Here is a 20464-nt window from a genome sequence, read left to right as displayed (position 1 = left end):
CCATGAAACTGCATTATCCTAGTCGTATTAGTCCATCTCTGTCCATGAAACTGCATTATCCTAGTCATATTAGTCCATCTCTGTCCATGAAATTGCCATGTGCATTTTAGAACTGTATCTTCCGCAAATTGCATTTTGTAACATTTTGAGGATAGGCCTACCGTCGTCTGCACATTGCTGCTCTTAAAATGTGAAGAGATAATGGTTTACCCAACATTTTAAACATTCTGATCTGTTCCATCAGCCTTATTAATTGATACGGTGTATAACCCCAGTACATTACTTTGATACGCATCATGGGGATTAAGAAGTGAGTATACGCAATGCCCAGTGAAAAATAAGTGGGTATACCCTGCACTACACTACTGGTTGTCAATGGTTTCTAATTGGAAGGGACAGGGGGGGGGGGGGGGGGGGGGGGCTCTGAAAGTAATCCAAACGATTGCTCTGGTTATCGTTCTTCAGTCTTTTTGTGGTTATCGTTGTAGTGTGAACGCTCCTGTTCACTTGAATTAGAACAATCCAAAATATCTATATCGTTATAGTTCTCAGTCTTGGTGTGGACGACTCTGAAGTTATAGTTCTCGTTCTTGGTGTGGACGGCCCTGAAGTTATAGTTCTCGTTCTTGGTGTGGACGGCCCTGAAGTTATAGTTCTCGTTCTTGGTGTGGACGGCCCTGAAGTTATAGTTCTCGTTCTTGGTGTGGACGGCCCTGAAGTTATAGTTCTCGCTCTTGGTGTGGACGGCCCTGAAGTTATAGTTCTCGTTCTTGGTGTGGACGGCCCTGAAGTTATAGTTCTCGTTCTTGGTGTGGACGGCCCTGAAGTTATAGTTCTCGTTCTTGGTGTGGACGGCCCTGAAGTTATAGTTCTCGTTCTTGGTGTGGACGACCCTGAAGTTATAGTTCTCGCTCTTGGTGTGGACGGCCCTGAAGTTATAGTTCTCGTTCTTGGTGTGGACGGCCCTGAAGTTATAGTTCTCGTTCTTGGTGTGGACGGCCCTGAAGTTATAGTTCTCGTTCTTGGTGTGGACGGCCCTGAAGTTATAGTTCTCGTTCTTGGTGTGGACGGCCCTGAAGTTATAGTTCTCGTTCTTGGTGTGGACGACCCTGAAGTTATAGTTCTCGTTCTTGTTGTGGACGGCCCTGAAGTTATAGTTCTCGTTCTTGGTGTGGACGGCCCTGAAGTTATAGTTCTCGTTCTTGGTGTGGACGGCCCTGAAGTTATAGTTCTCGTTCTTGGTGTGGACGGCCCTGAAGTTATAGTTCTCGTTCTTGGTGTGGACGGCCCTGAAGTTATAGTTCTCGTTCTTGGTGTGGACGGCCCTGAAGTTATAGTTCTCGTTCTTGGTGTGGACGGCCCTGAAGTTATAGTTCTCGTTCTTGGTGTGGACGGCCCTGAAGTTATAGTTCTGGTTCTTTGTGTGGACGGCCCTGAAGTTATAGTTCTCGTTCTTGGTGTGGACGGCCCTGAAGTTATAGTTCTCGTTCTTAATGTGGACGGCCCTGAAGTTATAGTTCTCGTTCTTGGTGTGGACGGCCCTAAAGTTATAGTTCTCATTCTTGGTGTGGACGGCCCTGAAGTTATAGTTCTCGTTCTTGGTGTGGACGGCCCTTAAGTTATGAAAACGATATTAGCACTATGTTATGACTTTGAGCATTGTTGCAGAATGTTTATTTATTGTTTGCCAATTGAACTAACCGGAAGGAGAGACCTCCATGGGACGGCAGGTAGCCTAGTGGTTAGAGTGTAGAGGCTGCAGGGTAGCCTAGTGGTTAGAGTGTAGAGGCGGCAGGGTAGCCTAGTGGTTAGAGTGTAGAGGCTGCAGGGTAGCCTAGTGGTTAGAGTGTAGGGACGGCAGGTAGCCTAGTGGTTAGAGTGTAGAGGCTGCAGGGTAGCCTAGTGGTTAGAGTGTAGGGGCGGCAGGTAGCCTAGTGGTTAGAGTGTAGAGGCAGCAGGGTAGCCTAGTGGTTAGAGTGTAGAGGCGGCAGGGTAGCCTAGTGGTTCGAGCGTTGGACTAGTAATCGGAAGGTTGCAAGTTCAAACCCCTGAGCTGACAAGGTACAAATCTGTCTTTCTGCCCTTGATCAGGCAGTTAACCCACTGTTCCTAGGCTGTCATTGAAAATAAGAATTTGTTCTTAACTGACTTGCCTAGTCAAATAAACACTATCAGCCATGGTTGCTCTCACCTTTGATAAGGAGCTTGTGTCCTTAATATTGTTTGCGTATCAATTTATTAGGTAATTTACGCGTATTGATTATGCGCACAAAACAATCCAGGCCCAATCCAGGCCCATTTTATATAATTGTTGTCTTGATTTGATATTCCTTTGTTTTTACTTCCCCTTTTATTTCTTACAGATTCAACAACATTTTAAGCCATGGATTCCACAAACTACATCTCCATACTGTACGAGTATGCTCAGAGACAACGTCAGATCTCTGACATCAAGTTTGAGGAGGTTGGAACAGTAGGACCGGATCACCTGAAAACGTCAGTCTATTCAACTGGCAGAGCTGCCTTCAGAGAGTGGTCACACCTCTAGACTTGTTTTGTTACAGCCTGACATTAAAATTGATTCAATAGAGGTTGTTTATCACTTCTCCATACACAATACCCCATAAAGTAAAAAAAAAATGGAATTATGTTTTTTGAAATTTTTACAAATTAATTAAAACTGAAAAACTGAAATGTCTTTAGTCAATAAGTATTAAACTCCTTTGTTATGGTAATCCTAAATAGAACAACTTTGCTTAACAAATCACATAATAAATAGGAGTAGAACTTTACTTAACAAATCACAAAATAAATAGGAGTAGAACTTTACTTAACAAGTCACATAATAAATAGGAGTAGAACTTTACTTAACAAATCACATAATAAATAGGAGTAGAACTTTACTTAACAAGTCACATAATAAATAGGAGTAGAACTTTACTTCTCAAGTCACATAATAAATAGGAGTAGAACTTTACTTAACAAATCACATAATAAATAGGAGTAGAACTTTACTTAACAAGTCACATAATAAATAGGAGTAGAACTTTACTTAACAAATCACAAAATAAATAGGAGTAGAACTTTACTTAACAAGTCACATAATAAATAGGAGTAGAACTTTACTTAACAAATCACATAATAAATAGGAGTAGAACTTTACTTAACAAGTCACATAATAAATAGGAGTAGAACTTTACTTAACAAATCACATAATAAATAGGAGTAGAACTTTACTTAACAAGTCACATAATAAATAGGAGTAGAACTTTACTTAACAAATCACATAATGAATAGGAGTAGAACTTTACTTAACAAATCACATAATAAATAGGAGTAGAACTTTACTTCTCAAGTCACATAATAAATAGGAGTAGAACTTTGCTTAACTTTGCTTAAGTCACATAATAAGCTCCATGGACTAATAGTGCTATAATAGTGTTTAACAATAATGTTTCATGACTACCTCATCTCTGTACCCCAAAACATACAATTATCTGTAAGGTTCCTCAGACAAGGTTCCTCAGACAAGGTTCCTCAGACAAGCAGTGAATTTCAAACACAGATTCAACCACAAAGACCAATAATGTTTTCCAAAGACATTGTATCTCCCTTTGGTCACGGTGAAGTTATTAATTACACTGGTGTATCAATACACCCGGTCACTACAAAGATACAGACGTCCTTCCTAACTCAGTTGCTGGAGAGGAAGGAAACTGCTCAGAGATTTCACCATGAGACCAATGGTGACTGTAAAACAGTTAGAGTTTAATGGCTGTGATAGGAGGAAACTGAGGATGGATCAACAACATTGTAGTTACTCCACAATATTAACCTAAATGACAGAGTGAAAAGAAGGAAGTTACAGTTTTGACCTAAATCTACTTGAAAATCTATGGCACGACCTGAAAATGGTTGTCTAGCCATGATCAACAACCAATGTGACAGAGCTTGAAGAATTTTGAAAAGAATAATGGGAAAAGTTTGCTCAATCCAGGTGTGCAAGGCACTTAGAGATTTACCCAGAAAGACTCACAGCTGTAATCGCTGCTAAAGGTGATTCTAATGTATTGACTCAGGGGGTTTAATACTTATCTAATCAAGATCTAGTGTTTTATTTTTCCTACATTTTCTTTTACAAATGTTAGAATTTTTACCCAGGTATACCCCCTTTCTTTTCAGTGGGTAAATGCACAAATGTTCCAAAATGCAATTTGCTGGAAAAAAAACTGAAAATGTCAAATGCACACTGCACATGCGAGCAGTTTCATTGACAGAGATGGAAATATCTGTTCAACATTTAGAAAGAGGGGATCTAAGAGGGGAGATCTAAAGATGTAACAACTATCATTGTTTGCTAATACGACTAGGATTATGCCTTTGGCTGCTAGACAATGAAAGAAAGTTGAATGGAAACCAATAGAACAGGAGAACAAATATGAGGAAGTCTTTATAAGGTGCAGGTCCCGAGTGGAAAGCTATATCCTGTGCCCGAGCTGATAGCCGTTAGATTGGCTGTCAGATTGAGGGTTAAAACCAGAGGACAGGCTGGCCTATGACCCAATGAGCTTTCAGAACGCCTTCCAGAACTGGGTCGAGAACTGAGGACCGTGATCGGAGACCATGTCGACTGGAAGTTCATGGATCCGGAAGACGTGTTGCACCATGAGCTGAGCCGTCTCCTTGACTGAAGGCAACTTAGGAAGGGGGATATATGGGCGGCTTTAGAAAACCTATCACCACCGTCAGGATCGGGGTGTTGTCATCTGACAGAGGAAGACCAGTAACAAAGTCCAGGGATATATGTGACCAGGGGCGGTGAGGAACAGGGAGCGCTTGGAGAAGGCCAGCCAGAGCGTGCCTCAGTCTTATTTTGTGCGCACACAGTGCAGGTGGCGACGAATGCGGAGACAAATGCGGTGGCCTTCCAGGAACCATGGAAGTAACCAAAAGCATCGTCGGATGAAAGCCAGGGTCCGACGGGAGACTAGATGGCAGGTCAGTCTTGGGTAATGTGCCCATTCCAGGACCGGAGAACGGGCAGAGTCCGGGACAAACATCCGGTTAGCCGGATCCCCTATCGGGTTCTGCCTGGGAATGCTGCACCTTACAGACCAGGGTCTCTATACCCCAGACGACTGCAGCCGTTGGACAGGAAGTAAGGAGGATGGTCTCGGGGTCAGATGGAGTAGCAGCACGGCTATACAAATGTGAGAGTGCGTCAGGTTTCACATTCTTGGACGCCAGGCGGTAGGAGAGAGTGAAATTGAAACGGGTGAATAACAGGGCCCAACAAACCTGCCTAGAGTTGAGGCACTTGAAGGTGCGGAGATATTTCAGGTTCTTATGGTCAGTTCATAATAAGAATGGGTGTTCCGCCCCCTCCAACCAGTGCCTCCACTCCTCCAACGCCATATTGACGACAAGGAGTACTCGATTACCCACATCATAGCAGGGGTAAGATGATGGGAGAGAAAAGCACAGGGGTGCAGCTTTTGGTCCCGGGTAGAACGCTGGGACAGGACGGCCCTCACTCCGAGTCATCCAAGTCGTCGACCTCCACCATGAACTGACTGGACAGTTCCGGAATTGATTAAGGTGGGGGCTGTAGTGAATCGTGAAAGGTACCTTGGGAGCGGTGAGTGCTGAGAGGGGAAGCCAGGGTGCTGTAACCTCGGATGAAGCGGCGGTAGGAGTTAGCAAATCCCAGGAAAAGTTGCAGCTGCATTCTGGATGCGGGTTGAGGCCAATCCACCATCGCTCTCACCCTGTCTGGATCCATCTGTATATGTCCAGCAGCGATGACGTATCCTTGGAAGGAGATGGTGGAGCGATGGAATTCACACTTCTCCGCTTTAAAGAAAAGCTGGTTCTCCAGGAGACGCTGAAGGACCTGACAGATGTGGACAGATGGTCCCACTTAGTTACCTTAAGATGGTCCCACTTAGTTACCTTAAGATGGTCTCACCTAGTTACCTTAGGATGGTCCCACCTAGTTACCTGAAGATGGTCTCACTTAGTTACCTTAAGATGGTCCCACCTAGTTACCTGAAGATGGTCTCACCTAGTTACCTGAAGAAGGTCTCACCTAGTTACCAAAATATGGTCTCACTTAGTTACCTTAAGATGGTCTCACCTAGTTACCTTAAGATGGTCCCACCTAGTTACCAAAAGATGGTCTCACCTAGTTACCTTAAGATGGTCCCACCTAGTTACCTGAAGATGGTCTCACCTAGTTACCTTAAGATGGTCCCACCTAGTTACCTTAAGATGGTCCCACCTAGTTACCAAAAGATGGTCCCACTTAGTTACCTGAAGATGGTCTCCCCTAGTTACCTTAAGATGGTCCCACCTAGTTACCTTAAGATGGTCCCACCTAGTTACCTTAAGATGGTCCCACCTAGTTACCTTAAGATGGTCTCACCTACTGTAGTTGTTTTGTGTAAGAGCATCTGCTAAATGACTCAAATGTAGTGTGTACTGTAATCATGAAAAAATTCATTCATTTAATTAAATCATTCAGTCATTTATTCATTAATTATTGCCTTAAACATTCCCCCTTTCCCCCAGCTTCACTCTGAGGGTGGTGATTAAAGGCCATGCCTATCCTAACGGGGTTGGAAAGAACAAGAAAGAGGCCAAACAGAATGCTGCTAAACATGCTCTGGCTGGCATGATGGAGACGACAGAGCAGAAGGATAAACATGCTCTGGCTGGCGTGACGAAGACGACAGAGCAGAAGGATAAACATGCTCTGGCTGGCGTGACGGAGACGACAGAGCAGAAGGATAAACATGCTCTGACTGGCGTGACGGAGACGACAGAGCAGAAGGATGCAGTAAGAACAGCCTTTTCTTTTTATTCTACTGATGGTAACAGGCGTTGACCAGGGCCGTATGTATCAAGCATCGCAGAGTGCTGATCTAGGATCAGGTCCCTCTGTCCATATCACATTATTAATTGTGACGTAAGATGCTGAACTGAATCTAACTCAGCTCTCCTACTCTGAAATACAGTCCCTGGTGACATTTTGATTGACAAAGTCCGTACTATCGTATGGAATGTTTAGTTACAGAATATATTGACTTGTGGGAGCATCAAACATACAGTTTGAGACCTGACGACCTGCGTAATGTTTTTCAACAGTCGGTTTCATGTCCTCCGTCACCTGCTCCGTCTCCAGCCCCTCCTGTCCGAGCAGTTATCTCCCAGCCCAACTACGTGTGCTGGCTGAATGAACACAGCCAGAAGAACAAGCTGTCTCTAAAGGCTTTGGAGGAAACGCGTGTTGGACCCAACAACACCTCACAGTAACACTTCATACAGTACTCTAAAGTTATTCACTTGCTATTGCCGTTGCGAAGGGTCATATCCAAAACTAAAGGTGTGTGTGTGTTGTATGTCAGATGCTGTAGGTATGTGGTAGGTGCGAAAGAATACCCAGAGGGCTTTGGGAACACGAAGAAGGAGGCTAAGGAGGAAGCAGCAATGCAGGTCTACCTGGAGTTATGTGGCAGTAGTCAGACTACAGGGGTAAGGGTTATTAGGCCACATCGTAGACACACTATATCTCATGGTAGGATAATCTAAATGGTATTTAACGATAGTGGGGAAGTTAACAATGTTTTATTTCCCAAGACTGCAGATGAAAACTGCAATGGCGCCACTGGAAAACCCAAGGAGGAATTGGATCCAAAGGTTGTGGTCCTCAGGTAAGACAAAACATTTATTTATTTTATTGTTCTTCGAAGTCTCCAGTGCATATATTACCAAGTACTCCGCCGTAGCTGTAGTGGTCTGTACTCCACCGTAGCTGTAGTCGTCTGTACTCTGCCGTAGCTGTAGTGGTCTGTACTCCGCCGTAGCTGTAGTCGTCTGTACTCCTCCGTAGCTGTAGTGGTCTGTACTCTGCCGTAGCTGTAGTGGTCTGTACTCCGCCTAGTGGTCTGTACTCCGCCGTAGCTGTAGTGGTCTGTACTCCTCCGTAGCTGTAGTCGTCTGTACTCCTCCGTAGCTGTAGTGGTCTGTACTCCGCCGTAGCTGTAGTGGTCTGTACTCTGCCGTAGCTGTAGTGGTCTGTACTCCGCCGTAGCTGTAGTGGTCTGTACTCCACCGTAGCTGTAGTCGTCTGTACTCCTCCGTAGCTGTAGTGGTCTGTACTCTGCCGTAGCTGTAGTCGTCTGTACTCCGCCGTAGCTGTAGTCGTCTGTACTCCGCCGTAGCTGTAGTGGTCTGTACTCCACCGTAGCTGTAGTCGTCTGTACTCCTCCGTAGCTGTAGTGGTCTGTACTCTGCCGTAGCTGTAGTCATCTGTACTCCGCCGTAGCTGTAGTCGTCTGTACTCTGCCGTAGCTGTAGTCGTCTGTACTCTGCCGTAGCTGTAGTGGTCTGTACTCCGCCGTAGCTGTAGTCGTCTGTACTCTGCCGTAGCTGTAGTGGTCTGTACTCTGCCATAGCTGTAGTGGTCTGTACTCTGCCGTAGCTGTAGTCGTCTGTACTCCTCCGTAGCTGTAGTCGTCTGTACTCTGCCGTAGCTGTAGTCGTCTGTACTCCTCCGTAGCTGTAGTCGTCTGTACTCCTCCGTAGCTGTAGTCGTCTGTACTCCTCCGTAGCTGTAGTGGTCTGTACTCCTCCGTAGCTGTAGTCGTCTGTACTCCGCCGTAGCTGTAGTCGTCTGTACTCCACCGTAGCTGTAGTCGTCTGTACTCCGCCGTAGCTGTAGTCGTCTGTACTCCTCCGTAGCTGTAGTCGTCTGTACTCCTCCGTAGCTGTAGTCGTCTGTACTCTGCCGTAGCTGTAGTCGTCTGTACTCTGCCGTAGCTGTAGTCGTCTGTACTCCTCCGTAGCTGTAGTCGTCTGTACTCCGCCGTAGCTGTGGTCGTCTGTACTCTGCCGTAGCTGTAGTCGTCTGTACTCTGCCGTAGCTGTAGTGGTCTGTACTCCTCCGTAGCTGTAGTCGTCTGTACTCTGCCGTAGCTGTAGTGGTCTGTACTCTGCCGTAGCTGTAGTGGTCTGTACTCCGCCGTAGCTGTAGTGGTCTGTACTCTGCCGTAGCTGTAGTCGTCTGTACTCTGCCGTAGCTGTAGTGGTCTGTACTCTGCCGTAGCTGTAGTGGTCTGTACTCCTCCGTAGCTGTAGTCGTCTGTACTCCGCCGTAGCTGTAGTGGTCTGTACTCCGCCGTAGCTGTAGTGGCCTGTACTCCTCCGTAGCTGTAGTGGTCTGTACTCCTCCGTAGCTGTAGTCGTCTGTACTCCGCTGTAGCTGTAGTCGTCTATACTCCTCCGTAGCTGTAGTCGTCTATACTCCTCCTTAGCTGTAGTGGTCTGTACTCCTCCGTAGCTGTAGTCGTCTGTACTCCTCCGTAGCTGTAGTCGTCTATACTCCTCCGTAGCTGTAGTCGTCTGTACTCCTCCGTAGCTGTAGTGGTCTGTACTCCTCCGTAGCTGTAGTCGTCTGTACTCCTCCGTAGCTGTAGTCGTCTGTACTCCTCCGTAGCTGTAGTGGTCTGTACTCCGCCGTAGCTGTAGTCGTCTGTACTCCTCCGTAGCTGTAGTCGTCTGTTATTGAAGCATATCTGTCACATAATTAGCAGCCTAGCATAAACATTGTGTTTTGATTTCTTATGTCTTCCAGTGAGAAGGTTGAACACATGAATATGAGCCCAGAACAGAATGTTCCAGAACGATACAGCTTCATTACAACAGAGGAGACCAACTTCATAGGTATACTCAACCACTACTGTCAGAAAACCAAACGGTTTCCTGACTTTAAACTGGTGGAGAAGAGCGGACCGTCACACGACCCTCAGTGAGTCTACAGACACTATGAGAAGATCATATCCCAACTGTCATTAAATGTCACTGAAAAAAAATATGACCTATTTTGTCCCCACACAGATTCGTTTATAAAGTATTGATTGACCAGAGAGAATACCCAAATGGTTTGGGTAAGACAGCCAAACAGGCCAAACAACAAGCTGCTCAGTTAGCATGGTCTGCTCTTCAAGAACAGTCTGACTGGAACAGCCAGGTAGACGTTTACAGTCATCAGTACACTGGTTATTAACAGCAGGCCCAGATTCAATCCGATCGGCTGTAGATATGTGTTACAGCGCGCTAACGCCCGATTAAGCTGACATATGCAGCGTTACTTTGAATGTGAAACATGGAAACATTTCCTTTAAAAGGTGCGATCGGATTGAATCCCGGCCTAAGACGAATTTCCTGACGGGCCCGGGACATTAACGTTCACCCCTCGGGCCCGGGACATTAACGTTCATCCCTCGGGCCCGGGACATTAACGTTCACCCCTCGGGCCCGGGACATTAACGTTCACCCCTCGGGCCCGGGACATTAACGTTCACCCCTCGGGCCAACAGCCTTTCCTGAAAATAGCCTCTCCTAGTTTCAAATGTTTATATTTCTCTATAATGTAAAGTAGACAAGTGTCTGTCTGTCTCTGTTGACTGTGTTCTTTATCTCTATGTTGTGGTTTATAGGTGTCTTGCAGATCAACAGTTTCAGAAGATGGAGGACTATCCTCTCTAGCCCCCTCCAGTACATGGTAAGATGGAGGACTATCCTCTCTAGCCCCCTCCAGTACATGGTAAGATGGAGGACTATCCTCTCTAGCCCCCTCCAGTACATGGTAAGATGGAGGACTATCCTCTCTAGCCCCCTCCAGTACATGGTAAGAGGGAGGACTATCCTCTCTAGCCCCCTCCAGTACATGGTAAGATGGAGGACTATCCTCTCTAACCCCCTCCAGTACATGGTAAGATGGAGGACTATCCTCTCTAGCCCCCTCCAGTACATGGTAAGATGGAGGACTATCCTCTCTAACGCCCTCCAGTACATGGTAAACTGGAGGCCTATCCTAAATACCCCCTCCAGTACATGGTAAGATGGAGGACTATCCTCTAACCCCCTCCAGTACATGGTAAGATGGAGGACTATCCTCTAACCCCCTCCAGTACATGGTAAGATGGAGGACTATCCTCTATACCCCCCTCCAGTACATGGTAAGATGGAGGACTATCCTCTAACCCCCTCCAGTACATGGTAAGATGGAGGACTATCCTCTATACCCCCCTCCAGTACATGGTAAGATGGAGTACTATACTCTAACCCCCTCCAGTACATGGTATGAGGGAGGACTATCCTCTAACCCCCTCCAGTACATGGTAAGATGGAGGACTATCCTCTATACCCCCCTCCAGTACATGGTAAGATGGAGGACTATCCTCTAACCCCCTCCAGTACATGGTAAGATGGAGGACTATCCTCTATACCCCCCTCCAGTACATGGTAAGATGGAGTACTATACTCTAACCCCCTCCAGTACATGGTATGAGGGAGGACTATCCTCTATACCCCCCTCCAGTACATGGTAAGATGGAGGACTATCCTCTCTAACCCCCTCCAGTACATGGTGAGATGGATGTCTATCCTCTAACCCCCTCCAGTACATGGTAAGATGGAGGACTATCCTCTAACCCCCTCCAGTACATGGTAAGATGGAGGACTATCCTCTATACCCCCCTCCAGTACATGGTAAGGTATGGAGCAACACTGTCTGGGTGCAGCTCAACTGAAAATAAAACATTATTTGGAATTGAATATCAGTGTGAAAACCATGAAAGCCTTAGACTGAAGGTGTTTTTATGCCTATTGTAACAGCAAATCAATCAATTTCCTTTGAAAATTGACAATAAAGTATATATTTTATTTTAAATTCTCCCAGGGAATCCCAGGACGCAACACCATCATCCTTGAGTATTCCAGGAAGTACCAGTGAGTCCATCATATTCACAGACTCCGTTAACGTCAGCTCCCCCAAGGTACAGATCCTGTTGTTGTTGCTATAGCTTCAGCTCAACGAATCACAGGATGTGAGCGGTGATACTGTCAACATAAACACGTATTGTCTCTTTAAGCATGGTGTAAGACATTGGGTATTCTTGTGACAGCAAATCTGTTCTATTCTATTCTGTTCTGTTCTGTTCTGTTCTATTCTGTTCTATTCTATTTTGTTCTATTCTATAAGCAGGTTGAAAGCCCTGTAAATGTGAAGCCTAAAATAAGGTAAGACCCAATTCAAGACTCTTCTTTCAAGATGAAGTTGTTTTTATTTTATACTCCAATACCTGGACTATCTGACCTCTGACCTCTCCTTTAGACTAGCAGCTAACTTCCTGATGTCACCGGTCAAGACCAAACAGGTATTAGTCTCCAATATATAATTATCTTAATTATACACTTACTTACAGCTGTGGTGAAATGTATTGCCACTTTTCTTAAATCATTCCAAATTCTTCTTTAAACAAGTTAAAATAGAAAAATAACTATTGTATTTTTTGTAAATGTCCGTTTTTAAAAACTATATATATGATACGTGATTGGCACCTCTGAGTTACTACACAGCCTTTGGCCAAGATGACTGCAGACAGACTTATTGTAGGCACCTTTCTACTGACAGTTTGGCCCCCTCTTCAGCGACAACCTGCTCTAAATCTTCAACGTTTGAGGGGCTTCCTCCGCCAACTGATGTTTTTAGATCTGGCCATAGGTTCTGGATGTGATTCAGGTCTGGACGCCAACTGCTGTTTTTAGATCTGGCCATAGGTTCTGGATGTGATTCAGGTCTGGACGCCAACTGCTGTTTTTAGATCTGGCCATAGGTTCTGGATGTGATTCAGGTCTGGACGCCAACTGCTGTTTTTAGATCTGGCCATAGGTTCTGGATGTGATTCAGGTCTGGACGCCAACTGCTGTTTTTAGATCTGGCCATAGGTTCTGGATGTGATTCAGGTCTGGACGCCAACTGCTGTTTTTAGATCTGGCCATAGGTTCTGGATGTGATTCAGGTCTGGACGCCAACTGATGTTTTTAGATCTGGCCATAGGTTCTGGATGTGATTCAGGTCTGGACGCCAACTGCTGTTTTTAGATCTGGCCATAGGTTCTGGATGTGATTCAGGTCTGGACTCTTCACTGGTCACTCCAGAACCTTTGAACATCTCTTCTGTGCTTTTTGACGTGAGTTTGACGTGTGTTTGACGTGTGTTTGACGTGTGTTTGACGTGAGTTTGACGTGTGTTTGACGTGTGTTTGACGTGAGTTTGACGTGAGTTTGACGTGTGTTTGACGTGTGTTTGACGTGTGTTTGACGTGTGTTTGACGTGTGTTTGACGTGAGTTTGACGTGTGTTTGACGTGTGTTTGACGTGTGTTTGACGTGAGTTTGACGTGTGTTTGACGTGTGTTTGACGTGAGTTTGACGTGAGTTTGACGTGTGTTTGACGTGTGTTTGACGTGTGTTTGACGTGTGTTTGACGTGAGTTTGACGTGTGTTTGACGTGTGTTTGACGTGTGTTTGACGTGTGTTTGACGTGAGTTTGACGTGAGTTTGACGTGTGTTTGACGTGTGTTTGACGTGTGTTTGACGTGTGTTTGACGTGAGTTTGACGTGTGTTTGACGTGTGTTTGACGTGAGTTTGACGTGAGTTTGACGTGTGTTTGACGTGTGTTTGACGTGAGTTTGACGTGAGTTTGACGTGAGTTTGACGTGTGTTTGACGTGAGTTCGGCGTGAGTTCGGCGTGAGTTCGGCGTGAGTTCGGCGTGAGTTCGACGTGAGTTCGACGTGTGTTCGACGTGTGTTCGACGTGTGTTCGACGTGAGTTCGACGTGTGTTCGACGTGTGTTCGGCGTGAGTTCGGCGTGAGTTCGGCGTGAGTTCGGCGTGAGTTCGACGTGAGTTCGACGTGAGTTCGACGTGTGTTCGACGTGTGTTCGACGTGAGTTCGACGTGTGTTCGACGTGAGTTCGACGTGTGTTTGGCGTGAGTTCGGCGTGTGTTTGGCGTGAGTTTGACGTGTGTTTGACGTGTTTTTGACGTGAGTTTGGCGTGAGTTTGACGTGAGTTTGACGTGTGTTTGACGTGTGTTTGACGTGTGTTTGACGTGAGTTTGACGTGTGTTTGACGTGAGTTTGGCGTGAGTTTGACGTGTGTTTGCGGTAGTTGTCCTTTCATATTTTTTTTACCTTTATTTAACAAGGCAAGTCAGTTAAGAACAAATTCTTACTTTCAATGACTGTCTAGGAACAGTGGGTTAACTGCCTGTTCAGGGGCAGAACGACAGATTTGTACCTTGTCAGCTCGGGGGTATGAACTTGCAACCTTTCGGTTACTAGTCCAAACGCTCTAACCACTAGGCTACCCTGCCGCCCCGTCCTGCTGGAAGACCCACAAACTTCAATGGAGACCTCCGTTTTTGGACACCGGGTTGAACATTGAACTCCAAAATACCTGATTAATCTGCTGAGTTGATGATGCCTTGCACACATTCAAGGCCCCCAGTACCAGAGGTAGCAAAACATTTTCTGCAATGTAGAAAATCTAATAAAAAGATGTAGAAACCAAACAGTCTTTTCAATTTCAACTTGTTTGACAAGATATAGTTAAATATTTAAGAAAAGTACAAGGATATATTTGGCTGCAACTGACTATGTGATTACTGTTATGGTAACTGAACCACAACTACAGGTTTGCTCTTCGAGCAGTTTGTTGTGGAGGCTACTCTGTAAAGATGCTATATAGCAGGGATCGGCAACTGCCGCCTTTTGAAGGCCCTCGGATCAAAAGAGAATTATTATTGAATTTTGGTGGGAATTCAGTTGGGGTCTCAACTTACTAGAATAGCGGAATACACAAGGTGCAATTTCTAAATGTGGTTGTGCATCAGCAGTTTTTCTCGTTATGTCAGTCACTGATAGTCAGTCAGCGAACATTTTTTTAGACAGCTGGCCCGCTAAACTAACTCAGCAATCTAAACGTGTTATCATGGTCGAATTACCGGTCGTTTTGTTAGTCAATCTCACTCAGATATCATATTTAAAACTACAAACAAAAATGTCTCCACCCTATGGCAAAATGTGTAGAATTGCGTCAAACTTGCTTTAAAACCGCAACATTTGCTCTACACTCTGTGGCAAAATGTGTAGAATTGCGTCAAACTTGCTTTAAAACCGCAACATTTGCTCTACACTCTGTGGCAAAATGTGTAGAATTGCGTCAAACTTGCTTTAAAACCGCAACATTTGCTCTACACTCTATGGCAAAATGTGTAGAATTGCGTCAAACTTGCTTTAAAACCGCAACATTTGCTCTACACTCTATGGCAAAATGTGTAGAATTGCGTCAAACTTGCTTTAAAACCGCAACATTTGCTCTACACTCTATGGCAAAATGTGTAGAATACCATTTAAAAAAAACAGCTATTTTTAATTGTGGCCCAGAAAACTATTTTTTGACACACGATTGCATTTACAATCGTTGCTGCAGTGATTGGTGTTATAAAAGCGCCGTCTGACAGATTTCCCCTCAAACGCTCTATATCTGTATGCTTTACGCGTGTGATTAATAAAATACAGTGCATTCGGAAAGTATTCAGACCCCTTGACGTTTAACACATTTTGTTACGTTAAAGCCTTATTCTAAAATGGATTAAATAGTTTTTTCCCCCCTCTTCAATCTTCACAAAATACCCCATAATAACATCACAATACCCCATAATGACATCACAATACCCCATAATGACATTACAATACCCCATAATGACATCACAATACCCCATAATGACATCACAATACCCCATAATGACATTACAATACCCCATAATGACATCACAATACCCCCTAATGACATCACAATACCTCACAATGACATCACAATACCCCAGAATGACATCACAATACCCCAGAATGACATCACAATACCCCAGAATGACAAAGCAAAAACAGTTGTTGTTTTTTTTAGCAAATTTATACAAAAAATAACTGATATCACGTTTAATATAAGTATTCAGACCCTTTACTCAGTACTTTGTTGAAGCACCTTTGGCAGCGATTACAGCCTCGATTCTTCTTGGGTATGACGCTACAAGCTTGGCACACCGGTATTTGGGGAGTTTTGGGATGTTTTATCTTCTCACGGACAATTGGGCGGTGCCAATTTAATTTAGCAGCTTTTCTAAACAAAAACAAATGAACGGCCAAAATACGGCTATTACCGACTATAACGGAAACGTCACGGAGGTGGGTACGAAAACCTGCGAGCAGCTGCTGCCCCTCACCATGACTTCAGATTTATGGTGGGCCCCCATCAAAGTTGCCCACCCCTGCTGTTGAGGATATATGGACTGCATTATTAAATGTTGATTGAGTGTTTGTCATTGTTGTTTTTTTTAAGGAAGGTCCCAATTTAAAAGGCAACAATTTAGGAACCTTGTCAAGTGGAAGGACATCCAACCAACCAGTTAAATCTAGGTACATTATGGGGTTACTTTCAGCATGACAACGATAGTCATTTATCTATTTAATGTATAAAGCAGATGGCATTGAAATCTGTTGCTGATGGGAATACTCATCTATACTGATCACAAAACAGTCTGATCATGTTGATGGATTGATTATTTAAATGTGATTTATTATCTCAGGTTTTTGTCCGAGTTTGATTCAATAGAGAAGATTGGCAAAGGAGGCTTTGGCAACGTTTATAAGGCGCGGCGGGAACTGGAGCAGAAGTATTTTGCCGTGAAGATAGTACTGAGTAAAGGGTAAGTCGATTGTGTTCTGTTACTTTAGCAATCGAAGTGATATCTTTCACTCGACCCAGCCGCTGTATAATAACACTGATGGATTTATTTACCTGTGACTCTTTCCTCAGGAAAGCTAAGCGGGAGGTTGGTGCCTTAGCAGATCTTCAGCACCCCAACATAGTACGCTACTACACCGCCTGGCTGGAGGACACCGCGTACCGATGTGACACCACCTCTGAGAGCGACACCACTTCAGAGTAACATTATTACTACTGTCCCTGTCCCATTGCACTATGGGAGATGTTATTTGAATAATGACATTTTGCATGTTAGTGTTACGTTCCCCAATAATGTCATTCAAACAGAAATGGGAACTAACAAAGAGTCACTGACAACAAATTAAATGAAACAGGTTGGGGTTTTAGGAGAGTTTTAATATACACTCATGGGAGTGTCCACTGTAAGTTGACTAGCAACAATAGCTGGGACCTAAAAGGCACCCACCATGAGCTGGGACCTAAAAGGAACCCGCCATGAGCTGGGACCTAAAAGGGACCCACCATGAGCTGGGAGCTAAAAGGGACCCACCATGAACTGGGACCTAAAAGGGACCCACCATGAGCTGGGACCTAAAAGGAACCCACCATGAGCTGGGACCTAAAAGGGACTCACCATGAGCTGGGAGCTAAAAGGGACCCACCATGAGCTGGGACCTAAAAGGGACTCACCATGAGCTGGGACCTAAAAGGAACCCACCATGAGCTGGGACCTAAAAGGGACTCACCATGAGCTGGGAGCTAAAAGGGACCCACCATGAGCTGGGACCTAAAAGGGACTCACCATGAGCTGGGACCTAAAAGGAACCCACCATGAGCTGGGACCTAAAAGGGACTCACCATGAGCTGGGAGCTAAAAGGGATCCACCATGAGCTGGGACCTAAAAGGGACCCACCGCCCTACATGCTAACAACCTATAAGTGCTAAAGTCCAGCCTCAAAACATAAATGGAAAAAACATTATCTCGAGGGACTTAATCAGTGTATTCAACTAAGGTAGATAAATGACCCCATATCATAGCCGTAGCACATATAAAGAACAATCATAGTTTCCCTTTTATTGGTATAAGTTGCTGCTCCCATTTCAGTAAGGTCTGTTCCCATTTCAGTAAGGTCTGTTCCCATTTCAGTAAGGTCTGTTCCCATTTCAGTAAGGTCTGTTCCCATTTCATTAAGGTCTGTTCCCATTTCAGTAAGGTCTGCTCCCATTTCAGAACATTTGACCGACAAACTGAAAGCATGATAATTGTTCTTTTACTTCCTGCTGCTTTAGTTCAGGCAGCAGTTCGTCCTCTGAGTTCCTGTACATCCAGATGGAACTATGTGACAAGAGGACTCTAAAAGTGTGGATCGACGAGAGGAACGCTCATCGGAAACCCAAACGCAGGGAGGAGAGTCTACACATCACCCAGCAGATAGTGAACGGGGTAGAATACATCCACTCCAAGAAACTCCTACACAGAGACCTAAAGGTAGGCTGTCACGACTTACTATTTATCCTGGTCCATCACAGGTTTATGACCGGACATATTCATATTTGAACAGCTTCTTCTTCTTCTTCTTCTAGCCTGCTAACATCATGTTCGGTATGAGTGACGGAGAGGGGAAGGGAGAGGTAAAGATCGGGGACTTTGGTCTGGTGACGGCAGAAGATAACGACAACGATGAGAACCTGCTGGAGAGAACGAAGAAGACAGGAACCAAGTCCTACATGGCCCCCGAGCAGGTAAATGTAAACACACACTGTGTACCTTCAAAACAGGGTTAAAACAATATTTGGGATGGTCTGTCCTTGCATCCATAGCTCTGTCTATGAATTCGGGGTTACATTTAGGCGTATCCCTGAGCTTTTTTTTACCAAAACACTTTTTACCAGACACTTTGTTATTGTTTTATCTGCAGATTGACCCTGTAGCCCTTTCCTGCAGTCAAATGACATGATCGCCCTCTAGTGGCCTCATGGGTGGAATGTTATTATTATTTTTCATAATTATATAATTCATAAACATTTATTTTTTTTAAACACCGTAAATCTGGTGTTTCAATGTCAAATGGTTTCGTTATAGTTCAGTCTTCTGTGATGTGTATATAAAGTGTAATATTGGGATGCAAGCTCAAAATTTAATACATTTCAACTATATATCTGAAATGGTACAAGACCATAACCATGTGTTTGAGGTGAGGTGTATACGACCAAGAATCACTGCAGTAAGAGATGAAACATTTCTATGAGTTTAATGTCCGATGTGTGTGAACAGAGGAACCAGACCTCCTACGACAGAAAGGTGGACATCTTTGCTTTGGGTCTGATCTACTTTGAACTGCTCTGGAACCTGTCTGGGATGGAGAAAGCAGAGGTGACTTTGATGGAAGGAATTAAGGAAAGATTAAGAAAAAGCTAACCAGCTAGCTTCAATGTTAGCTAGGTAGCTAACCAGCTAGCTTCAATGTTAGCTAGGTAGCTAACCAGCTAGCTTCAATGTTAGCTAGGTAGCTAACCAGCTAGCTTCAATGCTAGCTAGGTAGCTAACCAGCTAGCTTCAATGTTAGCTAGGTAGCTAACCAGCTAGCTTCAATGTTAGCTAGATAGCTAACATTAGGCTATAACTAGCAAAGCAAATGGCTTTCTGAGGTACTAATAGTACAGTCCTGGCCAATAGTTTTGAGAATGACGCAAATATTAATCTTCACAAAGTTTGCTGCTTCAGTGTCTTTAGATATTTTTTGTCAGATGTTACTATGGATACTGAAGTATAATTACAAGCATTTCATACGTGTCAAAGGCTTTTATTGACAATTACATGAAGTTGATGCAAAGAGTTAATATTTGCAGTGTTGACCCTTCTTTTTCAAGACCTCTGCAATCCGCCCTGGCATGGTGGCAATTAACTTCTGGGCCACATCCTGACTGATGGCAGCCCATTCTTGCATAATCAATGCTTGGAGTTTGTCAGAATTTGTGGGGTTTTGTTTGTCCACCCGCCTCTTGAGGATTGACCACAAGTTCTCAATGGGATTAAGGTCTGGGGAGTTTTCTGGCCATGGACCCAAAATATCTATATTTTGTTCCCCGAGCCACTTAGTTATCACTTTTGCCTTATGGCAAGGTGCTCCATCATACTGGAAAAGGTATTGTTCCACACCAAACTGTTCCTGGATGGTTGGGAGAAGTTGCTGTTGGTACCATTCTTTATTCTTGGATGTGTTCTTAGGCAAAATTGTGAGTGAGCCCACTCCCTTGGCTGAGAAGCAACCCCACACACATGAATGGTCTCAGGATGCTTTAATGTTGGCATGACACCGGACTGATGGTAGCGCTCACCTTGTCTTCTCCTGACAAGCTTTTTTCCGGATGCTCCAAACAATCAGAAAGGGGATTCATCAGAGAAAATGACTTTACCCCAGTCCTCAGCAGTCCAATCCCTGTACCTTTTGCATAATATCAGTCTGTCCCTGATGTTTTTCCTGGAGAGAAGTAGCTTCTTTGCTGCCCTTCTTGACACCAGGCCATTCTCCAAAAGTCTTCGCCTCACTGTGCGTGCAGATGCACTCACACCTGCCTGCTGCCATTCCTGAGCAAGCTCTGTACTGGTGGTGCCCCAATCCCCCAGCTGAATCAACTTTAAGAGATGGTCCTGGCGCTTGCTGGACTTTCTTGGGCACCCTGAAGCCTTCTTCACAACAATTGAACCGCTCTCCTTGAAGTTCTTGATGATCTGATAAATGGTTGATTTAGGTGCAATCTTACTGGCAGCAATATCCTTGCCTGTGAAGCCCTTTTTGTGCAAAGCAATGATAACGGCGTGTGTT

At 44.6% G+C, this 20464-nt stretch overlaps 1 protein-coding gene across 3 annotated transcripts in view; it reads left to right on the top strand.

The window, feature by feature from the left end:
- eif2ak2 (eukaryotic translation initiation factor 2-alpha kinase 2) overlaps nucleotides 1-20464 on the top strand; it is a 36090-nt gene that overhangs the window by 11400 nt on the left and 4226 nt on the right. Inside the window, exons 2-18 of one of the 3 annotated variants that reach the window (XM_036945759.1) lie at nucleotides 2364-2496; nucleotides 6571-6838; nucleotides 7147-7310; nucleotides 7407-7533; nucleotides 7639-7712; nucleotides 9635-9808; nucleotides 9898-10030; nucleotides 10500-10564; nucleotides 11744-11840; nucleotides 12050-12084; nucleotides 12179-12221; nucleotides 16250-16326; nucleotides 16497-16616; nucleotides 16727-16855; nucleotides 17928-18126; nucleotides 18222-18380; nucleotides 18913-19011. In XM_036945759.1, the coding sequence (XP_036801654.1) occupies nucleotides 2384-2496; nucleotides 6571-6838; nucleotides 7147-7310; nucleotides 7407-7533; nucleotides 7639-7712; nucleotides 9635-9808; nucleotides 9898-10030; nucleotides 10500-10564; nucleotides 11744-11840; nucleotides 12050-12084; nucleotides 12179-12221; nucleotides 16250-16326; nucleotides 16497-16616; nucleotides 16727-16855; nucleotides 17928-18126; nucleotides 18222-18380; nucleotides 18913-19011 (2076 nt within the window). In that variant the 5' untranslated portion in view covers nucleotides 2364-2383. 3 annotated transcript variants of the gene reach the window in all.

Source organism: Oncorhynchus mykiss, chromosome 16 (assembly GCF_013265735.2).
Source record: "Oncorhynchus mykiss isolate Arlee chromosome 16, USDA_OmykA_1.1, whole genome shotgun sequence".
Taxonomy (NCBI): Eukaryota; Metazoa; Chordata; class Actinopteri; order Salmoniformes; family Salmonidae; genus Oncorhynchus; species Oncorhynchus mykiss.
Note: the sequence above shows the minus strand (reverse complement) of the source record. Positions and strands in the feature narration are given on the sequence as shown.